The sequence below is a fragment of the Dasypus novemcinctus genome, chromosome 26, assembly GCF_030445035.2.
Source record: "Dasypus novemcinctus isolate mDasNov1 chromosome 26, mDasNov1.1.hap2, whole genome shotgun sequence".
NCBI classification, from domain to species: Eukaryota; Metazoa; Chordata; class Mammalia; order Cingulata; family Dasypodidae; genus Dasypus; species Dasypus novemcinctus.
Genome location: NC_080698.1, coordinates 48,985,015 through 49,004,356, shown reverse-complemented (window position 1 = coordinate 49,004,356; position 19,342 = coordinate 48,985,015). Strand labels below are relative to the sequence as shown.

The following is a 19,342-nucleotide window of genomic DNA, read 5'->3' as shown; positions in this document are numbered from 1 at the left end:
AGGATGAAGATCTTGTCTGGCTCAGAACAGCGAAGTATCACCTGCTCCCATGTTCTCACAGGGGCTTCTTGTTCATTACATGTGGGGGGTTGTCAGGCAGGAAGGAAGACGGCTGCTGCAGCAGCATACAGCACAGTGTGAGGTCTGTCGGTGCCACCTCCACTTTCCCAAAACACACCCCAGCTCAAGAACCTTCGGCAGCCCCCCACTGCCCACAGGCGTGTTCTCCCTACCCCTCAATTCGGCTCAACCTATGTCTTCCCACTCCCCTCGTCATCCTGAACTCCCTTTCCCCACCCCTCAGCCTCTCCACTTGGCTGTCCCTCGAAGTGAAGCGCAAATCCCACCTCTTCCAGGAAGCCTTCCCGGGGCCACAAGAACTGCCTTATGCAAACTCGGTAGCAGCTTTGACTGTACCATTACTTGGCAATGAATATATACTACGAGTTCACAGTCATGATCTTCATATGGGAATCAAATCCTACTTCTTCATTAGACTGAGAATGCCTTTAAGGCAGAGAATGGCTTTACAAAAACCCCAAGGGATCAAACAAAAAAGTTAACAGTGGTGTGAGCCTCTGTGCTGAGTGTGGAGCATGCACTGTGCTAATATTTCCATGCACTTAATCCTATAATAAACTAAAGAGGCGGGCTATGATCGTCCCACATTAAGGTGAGAAACAGCTCAGAGGCAAAGGCCCAGGCCTGAGGTCACACGGGAGGCAGAGCTAGGAGTCAACCCAAGTCCACCTGGCTCAGGGGCAGCGCCCCTGGACTCTGCTTTCTTCTGCCCGCCCGCTTTTGTGTCCTCGGGTATGGGAAGCACTCAGCCTGGCTGATGAGTGAGTGCTCGCCAAGGTGAGGAAGGGACCCCACACTTACCGATGGATGGGTCGTGCCAGTGGGGAAAGCACTGGTTTGGAATCTACCTGTGTGGACCTGGGTTCAAATTCTGACTTCTGCCCTAGCTCTGGAATCCTGTGCATGTTACCTCTCAGGGCCCCAGTATTTTCATTTGTAAAGCGGGTTTGCTAATACGTCCCTGACGGTCTGTTGTGAGGATTAAATTAAATAATGAGAGTAGAGTCCTAAGCCCAATCAGTGAGACAGGGTGGGTCCTCTGTCAAGGATGCTTCCTTCGCTCAAGGGTGAGTGTGGGGCGGTTGGGGAGTGGGGGTCAGGGGAGGGGCTGAGCTTTGAACTCCGCTCTGCCTGACTCTATGGCATCTGCACCTTCTCCCTCATCTCCCCGCTTCCCCATCACCCTGCGCTCACCCTCCATTTGCTCCCGGGCCTCACGCCCAAAGCTGCATACTCAATCATACACAAATTCCTCAGTTTCCACTCCTCTTCCCCAAGACATGCTTCCTTAGCCACTGTGGGGGGAGAAGGAGAAGAGGAATTGCTTGTGTGGCTTCCAGGAAATGCTGTGGAAGTTTCACCACAATCACGTGATGACTATGGGGCCAATCGACCAACGACCACTCACTGCACCCCGTATGTGGCTCACCTCAAGGACCAAGAAATTCGTGCTCTCAGAGTCCCTGATGGGCAAAAGATGCTCAATCCAAAGGATGCTCAACATATGTAAGGAAGAGAGGAAAGGAGGGGCTAAGGAGGAAGCAAGCCGGCTTTGTGACCATTGTAGACGAACCCTCTTTCTCTCCCGCCTTCAGGTAATTTACATCCTTCACCACCTTAGATGACCCTGCCTCCTTTTCTCCAACCTCTGGAGATGGAGATGGTGATGAGCGTAGGTACCTCAATTTATCCCTTCTGTGGGGAATTTGTTAACGGCCTGTTTACTTGTCCGTCTCACACTGTAGCCTGTAAACGTGTTTCGAGTTTATATTTGCAGCTCCTGGCACAGGCCATGGTATGTGGTAGGTGGATAGTAAATATTTGCTTCATGGGGTAAAAGTCCCCGAGCTCACAAGCCCGACAGTCACAAGACAATGAGGGGCCAACTGCGGACACGAGTTGGAAGCTGCTGCAGTGGAGTCACAGGTGCAATTAAGGGAAGGCAGAGAATGATGAGGTGGGGAAAGTCAGGAAGGCTTCCTGCAAGAGCAGGGACAGAAGGGTGTGGTCAAAAACAAGGGACAAAGAAGCAAGAGCCAGAGCACCCACAACTACAGTATTCTAGAGGGAGAGGACTGCTAGGGATCCCAGTCACAATACCTGGATCTGAATCATAGTTCTGCCACTAATAACTAACCTTGGCATGGGTTTTCAACCTTCAGAGCCTCAGATTTTCACATCTGCAAAATGGGCTGACTCATACCTACTTCAGAGGTGCTTGTGAAGCGAGCACATATGAAGGGAGGTATTTTGTTAGCTAATTGTCATCCGAAGCAAATCACCACCTCACCAGTAAAGAGAGAGGACTGGACTTGTTGATTAGTTGATCCACCTGTCCATCTGTCTATATAGCTGCCCATATGCCTTTCCATTCCTCCACCCACCCACTCATCCACCCACCTATCCATTCAACCATCCTCCTACACATTTACCTATACCTCTGTTCATCTAACCATCCATCCACTCACCCCCTCACGCACCCACTTAGTCACCCTCTCATCTATCCACCCAACCTCCTAGTCATCATTTAGTATTTATGCAGCAGGTTCATTGCCAGGCACTGGAGAATGAAAGAAAAAAATACCCTGCCTTTCAGGAACTTATTTTCTAATGAGACATATAAGTGTATAAACACGTAGTAAAATTCTAAATTTATTAAGTCTACAATAAGGTGACAGGAAGACTGGACTCCAGTGGAGAAGGGGCCTCAGTTCCAGGCTAAGGAGTGACATTAAAGCAAATGCTCTGGAATCAGACAGGTCTGGGTTCAAATCCTGCCACTACCACATGCTGGCTGAAATCCTGACTAGGTTATGCAACCTCTCTGGGCGACACGGCCCCCAGAGGGCTGCTTTGAAGATTAAGGAGGTAAGCAGCAAAGTACGTGGCACAGTGGCCATGGTGAGAACCCCATGAACATCAGCTCTGATGGTGCCGCAGCTGCTTCCTTCAGCAGGAGCTCTAGATGCTTCCAAAGCACAGAGCCGCAACTGGGCAGAGCACCTTGTGGGAAGGCTGGCGTGTATGTGTGGCGAGGGGGGCGGGGAAGAGGGCAGGTCTGGAAGGGAGGAGGGGAGGGGGAAGCGGGAGTGACACGGGCAGGGGAGGGGAGGAGCGTTGGGGACGAGGGGTCTTAAATCTTCTCCATCCACTCCTAACATTTCCCAGCTGCCCAGGCAGGCTTTAAGTGAGCTTTCAACCATGCGCAGAATGGAGCGGGAAGAGGCTTCCAGGCAGATGAAAGAACAATTCCACCCCCTTGAGAGAGGACAGCGGGGCAGCCAGCCTTGCTTGGAGGGGCGAGAAGGACACAGATTTTTCCAGACAGATAAAACAGGCAGTTTTGGCAGTGGGTTCCCACCGTCTAACCTTCCTAACAAAATAAACTCCATATGAATGAAATAGTGACTGTGTGGAAAAAGTGTGACCATCCTCACAGTCCAACAGTCATGGGATAGTTTATCACGTCGTGGCATATTTACCCAGTGGGATTTGAAAAATCTTTGTTTGGCAAAACAGAGGTAAACAGTCAAGAGAAAAAGGCAGTCTATTAAATTATATCGTGTTATAATTAAAGGAGGTACAAACACGGTTATACCCACACAGGCGTTAGAAGGCAACATGCCAACACCAAGTGTTTGTGGTCGTGGGATTTGGAAAGAATATTCTTTGATTTTGAAAGAGCCTGTTTTATAATCTTTTTTGGGCAATTTTTAAAAACCAAACTTGATGCTCTGGGCAATAGGGAGCCATTGAAGGGTTTTGAGGGGAGGAGTCACAGAACGAGAGGCGTCTTTAAGAAAACTGAGTCTGGCAGGGGCGGCCCCAACAGACAGGGTCTGGGGCTTGACATGCCTTAGCCTGGCGAGGCGGCAGACCCGGTTACCCAGTCAAGCCCTAACCTGGTGCTGCTGTGCAGGTATTTCGTAGATGCGATTGAAGTCCGGAATCAGGTGACTTTAAGTAGATAATCCGGAGGGTGTGATGCCATCTATTGAGAGGGCGTAAGAGCAGAGCTGAGGCTTCCCCGGGGAAGAAGGGATTCCACCTGTGGACGGCAGCATCCGCCTCGCAGGAGTCCTGCCTGCCCTTCCCGGCCGCCTTCTGGATTCTGAACCTGCCTAGCCAGCCCCACGACTGCCCAAGCTAATGCCCTGCATGTGTCTTCATCAGCCCTCCGCCAGTTCTGTTCCTCTGGAGGGACGTGGCGGGTGCAGGTGGGCGGTGGGGAGGGGCCCAGGCAGGCACCCTGGGGGAAGACACAACCCTCTGGAAGAAGCTGTCCTTCCCGAGGCAGAGTGCGCTGCTTCTAGGCCAAGGGCAGGCAACACTTCCGGAACACGTGACCCCAGGCTGAGCTGCCCTTCCGTCACCTTCCCGTGCTTACGTCATCTGTCCTTGCTCCTCGTTGCTCCACCACTTCTGCTCAGGGCCCGCTCACGCCGCCCCTGCTGGGAGCATCCCGGCACGTGCTGGCCCCAAGGCCGCCTTCTGCTGCTCCGTGCTGGCCAGGCTCAGGCCGACTCAACTGCGCCCGGTCAACAGCACAGCTCCGCACCCACCAGTGCACCTGTCAGCACACCTTGGCAGAAGGGGAAAACGAGGTCCAGAGAGGCGGCTCGAGCAGACACTGCCCAGGTGGACTTGGTGGCTTGTCCAGCAAATCTCTCAGCTGGTAAGTAAGGACTTCTGACTCCATATGCCTGCTGGTTCCACTCTCCCTCTTTGCTGTCTGTGTTTTCGTCTTCTTCCCCCAATTCTGAGGGTAGGACACACAGCTAGGAATTCTTTTAAAGGCCACCCCCAGTTGTGTCTCACACAGCGTGAATTCTCAAAAGGGCTCTCGTGCTCTCTCGCCTCTGGACCCGGACTCCAGGTGCCTTCTCCCCTGCTTGAATCACCACGCAAGTAACACCTGGGCCTTTATAACCTATAATGGGAAACTGTCGCCTGTAAATTAGCCCTCTTTTATCACTTTTCAGCCCCTTCCTCTCTCGTTGGGACCGACCCCTGCTCTGTTATTTTCTCCCATTTCTTTTCCCTCCCTACCTTAATAAATTACTGGTCTAAAAAGAAAAACTTAAAAGGCACAAAATGATCACCTAACTGATCTCTGCTTTCGCTTTGCAGTAGCGCTGCACTTGATCCCACTGATTGCTCCATGTCCCCGGGAAGAGGAAGGGGCCGAAACCCCGGAGCTGCGGGGGAAGGGTTAACAGTGTCCATCCCGCCCCAGGCCGCCCAGAGCCCGCGGAGCCCCCACCGGCCCCAGCCATCGCTCCGACTTTGGGGGGCCTTTGTGCTCTAATAAAGACAGTATTACTGAGTCGCAAAGCCTTCCCTCCTCTCCAGCCTTCCTCGGCTGCCAGGGTTCTCGCTAAAGGTGAAGTCCTGCCAGTCAAGGCCAAAGAAAGGGCTGAATCAAGGCGAAAGGCTTTTGACTTGACGCTGCAATCTACCGCTCTCCCAGAGCCCCGGGGGCGTGGAAAGGGTCCCGAGGCCCGCTCCAAGGCCCCCTGGTCGCGGCGGGTGTCCTGGGGCCCTGGGAGCCGCGGAGGGCAGGGGACGGTCCCAGGGCCAGCAGGCGGCGGGCTCTCTGCATGCATCTCATGAACGCTCTAGTTTCCTCTCTGAATGCAGACATCAGCCCCGGCCCCGCTGGCAGGGCCGGCCACCAAGGGCCGTTCTCCCGCCCGCGCCGGGCTGCAACAAAGGGCGCTCCAGGGCCCAGAGGCAGCGCTGGCCAGTTCTCTTTCCCGGCCTGTCCTCTTCTCTTTCACACATCCCTCCCTTTTCTTTTCCCCCCGGCCCCCTTCGCTCCTTCTTTACGCCTCATTGAATCCATTAGCCACTTTACAGGGTGCTCCTGAAGAATAAATTTTCTGTGTGGGGCTCCTGACAGTCTTGCCTGTGGGCAGCCCGGGCCTGCCCCGGTGGTGGGCGGCGGAGGGGAGGGGGGCGGCGAGGGCACGCGGGCTCACGGGGCAGCGGGGAGGCAGGGCCCGCTGCGGCCCAGGGGACCCGCACCCTGCTCCTCCCTGACCCGTGCGGCTCGTTCAGCCTTGCCCTGCAGCCCGCGGTCTCGGGGCGCCACCGCCCGCTGGCTGTGTGCACTCGTGCCTTTGTTTCCTCATCTGTGAAATGGGGCCAAGGCCTTACCTCCCTCGGTGGGTCCTGGTGAGGAATGGATAGTACAGGCCAAGGCCGCAGGGCAGGCCTGGAGCGAGGACAAACGCCCTGGAAGGGTCTGCTTAGCCGCGATCATCCTCCCGAGGAGGGGGCCTGTTGGAGTCCTGGTGCCACCCCCAGTTCCTCAACTTGCCAGTGAATGAAGCAAGGGAAAGAAAGAAAAACCAATTCAAGGCTATTTGCAGCTGTTTCTGTGCGAGTGCGTGTGTGTTTTTCCTGCCTTGGTGTCCTGGAGCTGAAAAGAATGAAAACAGAGCCCTAAAGCAGTGAAAAGGCATGATTCTTCTTAAAATCCCAGCTAATCCTGCAGCTTCCTTTAAAACGGCACTAGGAGGAGGCGGGGAAGGACCCAGAATTGTTTTTGCAGTGCCCTCCCCTCTCAACCACTGCTCCTGGAAACCAGGAAATGAGGGGGAAAAATCCATAAATCATCCACCAAGCGAGGGACAGGAGAAGGAACTGGGCAGGGGAGAGAGCAGAGACCAGGAGCCAGCCGGGGAAGGGGTGTGGGGGCAGCACGGGGGACACTCTGTCTGGTGGGCGTGATGGGGGCAGCTGTCTGCAGAGGGCACAGTGTCCAGGCCAAAGGCCGGGGAGCCACCTCCGTTCCAAAGTCAGAGGACAGCAAGATCTCCAAATACAAGCCAGCATCGGGCCAGGTTCAAGATTGCCTTGGAGCACAAGAACGCCGCCCCAGAAGAGGTCTCAAATCGGACCCCTTCTCTCCATTCCAGTCGCCACCACCCCAGGTGCCTACACACATCTCCCACCGCTGCTCAATTCCCCACCAACCCATTCTCAGCAAAGCAGGCATAACGAGCATTTAAAGATGAAAATCAGACCATGTCACCCCTGCTTAAGAACGTTCAGGGCTCTCCACCGCTCTTCAAATCAGACTCCCAGTGCTCCAGCAAGGTGCACGAGGCCTGACCCCTGCCAATCTCCCGCCTCACCTCTCGCCACCCTCTCTCTCAACCACAGACTCGAGCCCCTTAGCTTTCCTTCGCCTCCCAGACACCCCACCCTTCCCACTTCACGACTCCAAGTGCCTCTCCCCTGGCCGGTCCCTTCTCATCGTTCTAGAGCAGATGGAGCTGAAGACTCAGCGTCTGGGAGGCCTTCCCTGCCCTCTCTGAGGCGGTCCGCTGCCCCGTTTTTCTCTCTCAGCCCTCACTCTCCCCTCCACAGTACACTGTGGCGTGTTTACTGTCTATCTCCTCACCAGTCTATGAGCAACGAGATCTGGTTCACTCACCCCTGAAAATGGTCCCCAGCCAGTGCCTGGCAAACAGCAAGTGCACAGTAAATGAACAAAAGGATGAATGAGTGAATGATACCAACACATGAACATCTGGATACAAGAGCTAATCATACTCAGGAGTTGGAAAGACTGGGGGTCAGATTTCAAGGATCCTTTGGGTGACAACAATTTATACGTTACAGTTTCTTATTAAATGGAAAATAATTTGCATGCATTCATTTTCTAGGTTAGACTAGAGGTCTTCAGACTTTTTCTGCAAAGGGCCAGCATGTGAATATTTTAAGCTTTGGGGGGCACATGGTCTGTGTAACAATTACTCAACTCTGCCATTGTGGTAGCATGAAAGCTACCACAGATAATACATGAACAAATGGATGTGGCTGTGTGCCAATAAAACTTTATTTACAAAAACAAGCAGTGGGTGGATCTGGCCCTCAAGCTATAATTGGCTGATCCCTGGATTAGACCAAGGCCCAGGAGAGCCACAAGAGAAAGGTACATAGTAATAATGAGCTTTTTTTAGTCATCAACAAATAGGCATAGCAGGTGCTGGGAAACTATCACAAAACCATAACATTGTCACACATGATAGAATAAAAACAGAAGCACTATGCATATATTTGAAACTGTTTCATAGAATATAGATATTTCACACATATTATATGCATATCAGCAATATGTTTGTTTAAATGGGAAATTCTAAGAAGAGTGTTCAATCTGGAGATACTAGAGAGTTACTAAGGTCTCAGTATTTGATGACTGTGTGGGTAGATAAATGTGGGTGGATAGGAGAATGGATGGATGGATGGACGGGAGCGTGGGTAGATAGGAAGGTGGGTGGATGAAGGGATGGGAGGGGTGGGTGGGTGGATGGTAGACGGATGGATGCATAGTTGGAGAAGAGGAGGGGTGGGTGGATGGGAAGATGGAGAAGAATGTAGAAGACAGAACTTTTCCAGGGTGATTAAAAAATAGACATGGTCAATAATTGGATGAGGGTAAAGGGAGAAGTTGTCAAAAGTAACATAATGGTTTCAGCCCTATGAGAATGGGAGGGGAAGCAGAGGCAGGAATGGGTGAGATGAATTTGGCTGATGTATGAAAACAAGGACATGGGAAAATCACAAAGCTATCTCCATGTTCGGGTCACTTGATTTCAATTGTCCAGGTTTCAATGATCCAGAGCGAAATTATTTATCATCCAGAAGATGTCAAGTTCAGATAGCATGGAAGATTCCTCCTGAACAAAGCTAGAGCTTCAGATCCTACCTTTTCTCAGCATTTAATATACAATTGAGATAGGTTTTTATTGCGTCTTGTTAATGCACAGGAGACTTCTGGAATGTTCAATACTGTCTAAAGAGAGAGGAAGAATAACTACGTGGAACTAAACCTGAAGCTACGTCCCTGAGCCCTGGAAATAAACTGCCTACTGAGACAGATGTCAAGAGCGGCCCAGGTTTGAATCCCAGCTCTGTTCCTTTCCAAGTGGGGTAGATTTGGGCAAACCTTGCAATCCCCTAGGCCTCCACTTCCATATTTGTAAGATGAGATTTGGATTAAAAACCAAGATGCCTCCCAGCTCTGACTTGCTTTATTCTAACAGCCTGTCAGTCCTTAGGATCTCCAAGTTCTTAGGATCTGATTCCTCCAACCCTTCTTTTGTTGAATGCTAGCACCAATACTCTGAAGTACGACTGCTTATCTGTTGCTGCCCCACGCCTGGGAGGCTGCACCCTCTGCAGGGACACAGTCACGCACTGCTCTCTCTGTTGTATCCCCAGCACTTTGCGGTGAGCTGAGGCACAGCTGGAATTTAGTCATTCCTCAAATGCTCATTAGGCAATGGTTAGGTGGCAGGCACGGTTCTAGGTCCTGCAGCTGTGACCTAGTTAGTGACTCTCCAGGGTCAGAGGAGCTATGTCTGAGTCTCGTCTGCTCACCTTGACCCTGGAGAGATCCCCAACGCTGAGACGTGAGAGGCTGTGAGATGCTGGAGGCGGGGCACCAGAGAGGGCAGCCTGATGAGCTCGTGCGGGTGTTTCCCGGGCGGCGCGCCGCAGCGCCCGCCCAGCCTCGCTGGCCCACCTCCTGCCCGCTGGCCCGCTGGGGGGTGTGGCTGGGGCTTGCCCTGTGGCCGTGCCATGCCTCCTCGGTGGCCTACTTCTCAAATCCCCACACAGAGACCCCCTCGCCTACAGGTCAGCCCTGCCATTTCTAACTCCCCAACCAGGGGGCAATGCTGTTGAACTGAATTAAAGTTGGGCTTACAGTTTTTATCCAGGGGATACATAGAGCCAAGACCTTTTTCTCTAGTTAACAAACATTGATTAAAACAGAAGTTTCTGCCGAGGTCCGAGTACGGGGAGCAGACTGAAAGTCCCGTCAGGAGAGGAAGAGGACACGACAACGCCATCAGGGTCGGGACGGGAAGATGGGGCTTCTTCCTTGAAAGTGACTCTGGCCAGGGTCTCACAGACAGGGAGGCAGGAGTGACCTCTGCTCACTCAGGGAGACTCAGATGACCCTGTGTTTAATTTTAGATATTTATGTACCGAACCAAAAAAAACAAACCAACAACAAACCTTTGGACACTGGGCTCCTCTCCAAGGTGAAGCAAGTAATAAACACTAAGAGAGGTACCAGTTCTCCCTGTAGAGCCCAGCTGATGACCCGGGCTGCTGGTCTGATGGGACCCTCAGAGCCACATTGTTTATACACGGCTGGGGACCTGGGCCACCAGCTTCTCTTCCTGGTCTGACTCAGTTGCTGTGTGGCCTTGGACAATTTCCTATCCCCCTCTGAACCTCAGTTCCTCCATCCATAAAAATAAGGGTAGGAGTGGACCAGGCGGTATTTAAGGATTCTCACAGCTCTGGAAGCCACGTTTCATCCTGGATACTAACAGTCTTGGCACGGGCCATCTGGAAGAGCCGATGAAACCCAGTCTCCAGGAACATGCGGCCGTGGCTCATGGCATTTCCTTAGTGACTCCACTTAGATGCAGCTGCAGCCAGCAGTCAGTGAGCACTCCCACAGGTTAGACTCTGTGGTTGACCTGCCTCTTTGCCCCACGAGGAGGCTGTCGCTGTCCCCAGTTCACAGATGGCAGGCCAGGAGCACGCTCCAGGCATGGTCCTGCCGTCACCGAGGCTGGTGTTTACCTGGTCCTCCCTGAGCTCCTTCGTCTCTCCAAGCCTCACTTCCCTCACCTGTAAAATGGAGATAAGGACAGCCCCTGTCTCGTGGGGTTGTTTCAAGGCCGACTGGAATAAGTACGTGAAGCACACAGGAGGCTCTCAAGAAATGTTAATAAATGTCAAATCCTAATTAGGATTACTACAGCAAGGAATGAAAAAAAAGGTCCAGGGCTGCACGTGAAAGGACATCACTCAAAACACCACTGAGTCCAGGGAGAAGCAAGGCGGGCTGTCGCTTTGGGGCCAGCCAGACCTGGCTTGAGGTAGAAAGGTGCTCTGAAACCTCAGCCAGGTGGCCAACCTCTCTTAGCCTCCATTTCTCCATCTACAGAACAGGGGCATTCCCTCTCACCCAGACCTGGGATTAGAAGAACTAACGTAGGTGACAACTCCCGGCCAAGTGCCTAGCGAGCCGAAGGCTGTCGATAAATATCAGCTCCCTTGTGGTGCCACATGCCTCGTCTGACATCTCTGAGAATTTGGCCTGTCCTTCCTGGAAACGGGTTTCTGAATTAGGACGCTTACATACAGGCTCCATCACCCAGCAAAGGGCAAATGATGCCGCTCTCGACCTGAGCTTCCCTGGAGGTCTGTAGGAACCAAATTTGGCTGTGGCCCATGTCCTGGGCATGGACAGTCCAAATGTGTCCATCCACTGAAACCTCTTCTGAGCAGCCCTCCCCTCATGGCCTTGGCCAAGGCCTGCAGGCTTCTGCCTCGACTTCCCAGAAGGTGGAGAAAGCAGCAGTAGTCCTAACAGTGATAACCACAGGGTATGCTCCCCTCCTCTTCATGGCTCACAAGCCCTCTCACATATGTTATTTGGGAAGGCTACAGGGTGTGATTAATTCACGGTTAGACACTCACTGTATAACACTAGGTACATAGTTGGTGATACAGGCAGATCTCAGGGACGTTGCATATTTGGTTCTAGGTCAGTGCAATAAAGCGAAGCACAATAAAAAGAAGTATCATTACAGCAAGATTTTTAAAAAATTCCCATTTCCTGAGCATTTACTATCAGCCACACATTCTGGAATGCATTTAATCCTTACAACCATCCCATGGAGCGAGTGTCCCTGTTTTACAGAAGAGGAAACTGAGAAGTTAAGTTGTATACACAAGGTCGCCGTTAGTGAGTCACAGACCTGGGATCTGAAACCTGATTCCAGATCTCGGAATGATTCCTTCTGTTTTGTCCTTGGTCCTTCTTTGTCCTTCTGTTTTGCCAGAAGAGGAAGCAAGGAGGAGGGTGGGGAGCAGGTGTTTGCTCCAATGAAGTATATCAGTAATTCAATTTTATATTTGAAAAACTAGAAAAATCTTCTTGTCTTTATAATAAAAACTAGAGAAGGCAAAGATCAGCAAAATCACCCTGGCTGGCGGGACTTGAGAATCTCTATTCTACCTTCCAAGACCCTTTGTGGTTATTTTTTTTTTCCAGGCCATCCTCAGCTTCCTCTGAGCACCAAACATGGCTCCTGCTCTCTCTTCTTGGCTCAGCTAACTTCCCTTCTGCAGGTCCACTCAACCTCAAAGAGTTGAGCAGTCTCCTCTTTATCCCTCCCACCATGGTAGGAGCTGAGGGACCCATCTTTTGGTAAAAGGGCCCAGAGTTGCTAAATTCCTGTTTCTCTCCAGCCCGGGCCCAATGGCTTAGAACAGAGTTTGTAAACAGTTGCCTATCAGAACCAGACAGGCAATGAGTGATGTGATCAGGGTGACCTACACATAGGAAATGCTTCATTTTCCTCTTTTCAATTAGAAAAATGAGTAGCACAAATGAGGGGACTAACAGCACTGACACTTAATCACAGGCTTGGGCATATTGATAGGGAATGGTGGGGACTGTAGCTAACCAGGGACCTCGCTAAGAAGGTGGCTGCTGCTCAGCTCAGCCCAATGCTGCCCTATGGCTATGCAAGCTGTGCTGCCAAACTTTCCAACTTTTCCAGGGTTGCGAGAACTCAGATTTGTTTTTTCCACATGAAATCTGATTTACGAATATTGGCAACTTTTTTTTTTTTTAATAAAACACACATATGGGCTGGGTTTGGTTATGAGCTACAAGCTTATAACTGCTGTACTGACCTTTCTGGGTACAGACAATTGAGTTCACTAAATGCCCCGTACCCTCCAGCATTTCCCAGCCTCCCTTGCAGGTAGGTTGGGCCAGGTCTCAGGTTTGGCCCACGGCCCATGAGCCAAAGTCCTGCATGTATCCTCCAGGCCTAGGTGGCTAAGAGCTGGGCTGCCTCCTCGGTTTCAGTTCCTGATGGCCACGTGGTCCAGGTGGCTTAGCAAGCTGGAAGAGGGTTCTTCACCCTCCAGAGACTTCATGTGAGTAAGAAATACTTCACTGGGATCTTAAGATGTGTGTGTGAAGGCAGCTAGCATTCCTTGCCCTTACACACTACTGAAGCTATGTCTAAATTACAAAAGAGGGAAGCGGACTTTGCCCAGTGGTTAGGGCGTCCATCTACCACATGGGAGGTCCGCGGTTCAAGCCCCGGGCCTCCTTGACCCATGTGGAGCTGGCCCACGCGCAGTGCTGATGTGCACAAGGAGTGCCGTGCCATGCAGGGGTGTACCCCACGTAGGGGAGCCCCACACGCAAGGAGTGCACCCGTAAGGAGAGCCACCCAGTGTGAAAGAAAGTGCAGCCTGCCCAGGAATGGCGCCACACACACGGAGAGCTGACACAACAAGATGATGCAACAAAAAGAAACACAGATTCCTGTGCCGCTGACAACAACAGAACCGGACAAAGAAGAACATGCAGCAAATGGATACAGAGAGCAGACAACGGGGGTGGGGGTGGGGGGAGAGTTAGGGGAGGAAGGGGAGAGAAATAAATTAAAAATAAATCTCAAAAAAAATAGATGATAAAAATTGTAAGTTTAAAAAAAATTAAAAATAAATAAATATAAAACACAAAAGAATCATCACAGGAGTTTCACACTTCCTGTCCAAAAGCACTTCAATGCCCCTTACCTGGTGTGACTCAACTCAGTAAGAATGACAGGGCAAGGCCTGGCAATTTCGTAGAAGAGTAAAGTGAAGAGCCCTAAAGCATGTGCAGCAAATAAGCGCTGCAGCTGGGATTCAAACCCTGGGCCCCCAAATGGACTCCCAGGCCAGTGCTCCTCACACCTCCCAACTGAGCCGCTGGGCTGTACAACAGGGACTCCAAGCGCTTGGCTGGGGTTTGCACGAGGACGACGCGTGCCCTCCTCTGTTCCCCTCGGTTGCTTGAAGTGCCGTCTCTTACCTTTCCCGTAGACTTGGTCCCCTTCCAGATACAGAAGTAACAGATGGTCCAGGCTGCCAGGAGACACAAGGCCAGCTCCCCACGGAGGTTCCCGATGTGCTCGATACCGTCGGAGATGGCCAGGACACGGCGCCTGCGGAAGAGAGGGCGAAGAGGCACTGGGGCTGGGGGACGGCCCACCCCAGGCCCGTCCTCAGCAAAGCTGGTGCTGCAGAGGTGCAGGCACAAGCCCAGGCACTCATTCACCCGGCCCACCGCTATTCGCCAAGCGGCTCCTGGGAGACAGACCCTGGCCTGGGCACAGGGGCCTTGGAGAGAAGCAAACCTGGGCCCCAGTCTTTCTAGGGAAAAAGATGAACCAGTTAGCAGATCCTTTACAGGACAGCAGTAAGGGCTGTGAGGGAGGAAGCGTGGGGGCTCGGGGAGACCAGGCAGACATCAACCTGTCTTAGGGGTGCCTGGGAGCCCGTAGTACTGTTCACAGTTATCCTTGTCCTGCTGAGTCCGAGTGTGGCCCCACGACTTGTGCTGGCCAATGGAACGTGTGTCACTTCAGGCAGAAGCTTTAAGAGCCAGGAGACGTGGCTCCCCTGTTCTCTTTCCCCGCCTCTCACAAGAGCACATGTCAAGATGGACTTTCTACAAGTCTCAGTTGCCGAGCGACTACACAAGCTCTTCTTTCACTCTCTGTCAGAGATGTAGTGTGAACAGGAAATAGACTTTGTTTCTTTAAGCTAACAAAATTGGGGGGGGGACATTTGTTACCACAGCACAACCCAACTTATCCTGACTGCTACAGGGGATCAGGGAAACCTTCTTGAGAGAAGCGAGATAAACAGAGGATATCCTCTTTTAGAGGATAAACAGAATTTAACCAGTAGAAGAAGGGAGTAAAGAGTGCTTTAGACCAAGGGAAGAGAAGGGCAAAGGCCCAGAAGATGGAGCGTGGATACCTGGGGCACAGTCAGCTAGAACACAGCACTAAAGCAGGAATAGCAGGGAAGGTGGACAGAGGAGGGAGCACAGGGAGCCCCAACTATCACACCAAGGGGCAGAAGTACCCCGGAGGGCCCAGGCCACAGGAAAGGGAGGACTCCTGGGCCCGCCTGGCCAGCCCTTCCCTCTGAACCGGTCAATTCTTCAGATTCAACCTGAGCCTGGCTCCCAGCCCCCAAGCCTGTGGCTTGTGTTTTTTAAAGTCAAACTTGCCACACTCCATATTGTACAGAACGGCAGCACCAACCCAAGCCCCCTCCAAGCTCACTCCACGAACCCCAGTCGGGCTGCCAAACCACCCCCAAACCATGCCAGCCTCCTCGGCGCTCTGGAACGTCCTTCGAGAGAGCAGCTCCCATCCCACCAAGCATGAAAGCCTCGTGTCTGTCTCCCTGGGAGTCCACTTGGGGCCTGATTCTGCATTAATTACTGAATGACCACCAATTAGCACTGGGCTGCAGGCTCCCTCCAGCCCCTAACCCCGCCCGAGAAATCAGGCAGGTCCCAAACAAAATTGGGCTGTGTGCAGCCGTGCATTTATTCAAAAGGAAAACCAGCTCCCCCTCGTATAACCAGGAGAAGAGGGAGCCTCCAACCAAATAAATCTTTATTGAGCACCTACTGTGTGCCAAGTACTACATTAGCTATTGAAGCTAATAAAGGTAAGCATGATATGATTTCTTGTCCTCTACTAGGATAAGCTGGACAAAAAGAGATTTGGGAAAGAAAGGAGAGAGCTGCTCAGTGATGACTTGTTAGCAACCACTACATTATTTCCATCTTATACCTTAGCAGGATCAGTCTTTAATTCATTTTAAAACTCTAGGCTTTATTAATGGGACCTTTAAGAGAATCTATCAGGATAACCGAGAGGCATGTGCCAGAGCTTGGTCCTTGGGGTGCTTGCAAAAATACAAACACACCTGCATCCCACCCCAGCCCCCCTGACTCAGAACCCCTGTGGGTGGGTCCCAGCCATCTGCATTTTGTCCAGTTCCCCAAGGATTTCTTATGTTCAGTGAAGCTTAAGCACCACGGGAGTAGTTTCCTAGTAAGGAAGGAAGGGAGACAAACTCTGCCTGAATATTTCTGAACTCTCTTTCGGGAAGGAGCTTGCATGGGTGGGGAGTGGGTTGTGGCTCCTCTGACCAGCCACTGGAGGCCAGGGAGCTTCTCCCCAGAGAAATACCCTCCTTCGCAAAATCCTCCCTTTTCCCGCATATGAAAAAAATGGAATATAGACTGTAAGCTTTATGCCAATGTTAAATTTCTAGAACTTGATGACTGTGCTTCAGGTAGACAGGTGACTGCCTTTGTTCTCAGGAAATGTACATGGCAGTACTAAGGGCTCAAGGAGCATGATGCAGGCAACCTACTCTCAAATGTTTAGAACACGGACAGGACAGACAAACGGATGGAGAGATGGATGGTTGGGTGGATGAATAGAATGATACAGCAAATGTGGCAAAATGTTAAAAGATGATCAATTTGGGAATCTGGGTTAAGGGTATGTTGGTGCTCTCTGTATGGGATTTGTATTATTTTTGCAACTGTCCTGTATTTTTTTCCAACTGAAAAAGTTTTAAAAAATTCTTACGTGTCCCCATATGCCTCCCACCTTACGAACTGTGGCTCAGGGCGTCCCGCCGCCCGAGAGCTGACGCATGAGCAAGGACAGCACAGAGCAGGAAAGGAACTGGGCACTGCAGACGGACCCGACCTGGGTGCATTCCACACCAGCCGCTCCAGACTGCCTATCATCAAAGAAACACACGAGGCCCCTCTCCTGCAGGGGGGCACACCCCACATGCCTTCTTGTTGATGCAGTTGTTTTTCCAACCGGGAATCTGAAAACCGGAGACCACACAGGGGCAGAGGAAGAAAAGAAAGGGCAGACCTGCCGGGAGCAAGCTGGCTGCGGGCACCCCTCTCCTCCACGTTTTGGATGCTGCAAACTTGTGAGTCACGCTGCCTACCCCTGGGCGCTCTCGGTTACTTGAACAATCTAATTCCCAGAATGGGAAGCAGGTTACTAAAAGCGACAGAGGATGAATTGCTCTTTTGTTCCACCAGACGCTATTTGAAAACATCCTAAAACTATTTTCTTTAGGGTTTACCAGTGCTGACTTTGCCTAGGATTGGACCTTCGGTTGCTAAAGAAAGGGGGGCTCGAGGGCCAGGCTCTCAGCTCGCAGGGCCGCGGAGTTGCTCCGAAACCCACAAGGACAGCCTTTCAGCGCGTGGGGGCTGGGACACTCAACTCCGGAGACTTGGAGAAGGCACAGCTCTTCCTGGGAAAAAACTTTCTTAATGACCCTCCCCTGTGAAGCGCCGGACAGAAGAGAGGCTGAATAAGGAAGAGGTGGCTGCCAACACCCTGGCAAAGAAAGGTCCAAGCCGCAGACACCGCTCAGGGAGCGGGAAACGACGGGGCTCTCGGGAGAGGCGCATCTACGCGAAGAATTATTTACTGTGTACCTCCTCGGTGCCCGGCACTAAAGCAGGGGCTTCACAAAGCACCTCTGTCGGGCTAGCATGTAGAATATTTCTGGAGATTTCCACCCAGAGGCCAAAAGCTCAGAGCTCGAGGCTACAGTTCGCCTGCTGCTTCAGACCTTGGCACATAGGAAAATGAGCTGGGCTCGAATCCCAGCTCTGCGCCTTAGCAGCTGTGCAAGCTCGGGTGAGGGGCGACCCTCTCTCTGAGGCTCTGCGTCCTCATCTGTAAAAGGAGGGGAAGGAGCTCTACTTTCTATGACTTTAGAAGCACTGCTTTATTTAACCCTCCCGGCAGTCCTTGAGGTAGGTACAATTAGTATAACCATTTTTAAGCCAGGGAAACCGAGATACAGAGAGGTTAAGGAACTTGTCCAAAGTCATGTCACAAGCAAGTGACAGAGTTTGGATTTGAATCCAAGCATCCTGGCTCTGGAGCCTCAGGGCTAGCTTCTCCGTTGCTCCGTAACACTGAAATCCCCTCCTTTCTCTCTTCTTTATAAATTAAGCCATCTTCCACACCTCCGTGTACCAGGTACAAGTAGCCTGTAGCAGGCATCCACTTACACATGGAGTAATGTCATAGTTTTTAAAGCGTCTCCAACGTGCCAGGCACTGTGCTAAGCCTAGGGGCCCTCAAGGAGCTCGTGGAATAACAGGACAGGCAGAGCCGAGCATGCAGAGGGCCAAGGCAGAGGGAAGGCCGGGGACTTGCAAGCCCCTTGGCACGGCAGAGGACCCTCGCCGGGGGTCAGGGATGAGGGCCAGGTGTCAGGATGTGGGGGGCAGAGAGGGGCGCCCTCAAGAACAGGAGGAGAGTTAGCAAAGGGGGCAGGTGCACTCAAGGGTGGAAGCTGGAGGCTGTGGGGGTGCTCAGCGGCCAGGGAAGGCCAGTGCCGCAGGGGCACTGGGTGAGAGGCGGAGAGGGTGGCCAGGGCAGGGTGGGGAGTCCTGCTGAGGAGCTGGGGCCTCGCCCTTGTAGGAGAGCCTCAAGCAGGGGTGAGACACCACAGATGGACATTTTAGAAAACCCTCTTTGGATGCAGTGGGAAGAAGAGATGGTCAGGGTGAGACCAGTGCAAAGAATTTTGCCCGCCTTTGGGCAATAGGTGGGATAGTCTGGTCTGAGGCTGAGGAATGGATGGATTTGAGAGCAGCAGAAGCAAAAAGTTTGGGTGTGGCAGGCTAAAGGGAGGTCTAGGCTGGCACTCAGGTTCATGCCACCAGTTCCTGGATGGTTTGGGGGATGATGGCAGGAGAAGGGCATTAGCTGAGCAGGGGTGAACTGGAGCGGGATAGGAGAGCAGAAGGTGGAGAATCATTCCTTTCGACAAGATGGTTTGGAGGTGCTTGCAGGATACCCAGGTAGCTGCAATGCCCAGAGGCAACTCTGGATGCAAAGCTCAGTGACCAAACGCAGGCAGGAGACTCAGACCTGATCTCTCAGCCTCAGGCTGCCTGCCGAGAGTGGGAGAACGGGAAGAGAGAGGGCCTGCCCAGAGCCCCGAGCCCCCAACCTGTAAGGGCAGAGAGAAGAGCCCTTGAAGGAAGCAGAGGAAAGGGGCAAGCAAAATGGGAGGCAACAGAAGATGGACTCCCCAAAGGCAGAGGAGGAGGGAGTTCCCAGAAGGGGTGCTCGTCCATCTGTCCAGTGCCTCAGAGCAGCCAGAGTCTGCAGGATTTGGGGACCAGGAAAGGTGGGGAGCATTCTCAACGCAGTGGGTGGGGAGCGAACAGAAGGTGCGCTCCTAAGTGAGCTGGCTCTTTTGGGAAGTTTGGCTCTGAAGGGTTAGAGAAAAGGTGGTAGCTGAAGGGGCCCCAAGGTACAGAGAGCTTTCTACTTATATT

At 52.2% G+C, this 19,342-nt stretch overlaps 1 protein-coding gene and 1 long non-coding RNA gene across 2 annotated transcripts in view; one reads left to right on the top strand and one right to left on the bottom strand.

Moving 5' to 3' along the window:
• SLC6A11 (solute carrier family 6 member 11) overlaps nt 1-19,342 on the bottom strand; it is a 146,757-nt gene that overhangs the window by 91,114 nt on the left and 36,301 nt on the right. The window contains exon 5 of the mRNA XM_004469541.4: nt 14,003-14,135. Within this exon, the coding sequence (XP_004469598.3) occupies nt 14,003-14,135 (133 nt within the window). The remainder of the gene's footprint in view (nt 1-14,002; nt 14,136-19,342) is intronic.
• Nucleotides 3,885-5,415, top strand: LOC131276157 (uncharacterized). The gene is made up of 2 exons (XR_009183638.2): nt 3,885-4,756; nt 5,212-5,415. It is a non-coding gene; the product is annotated as an uncharacterized lncRNA (long non-coding RNA).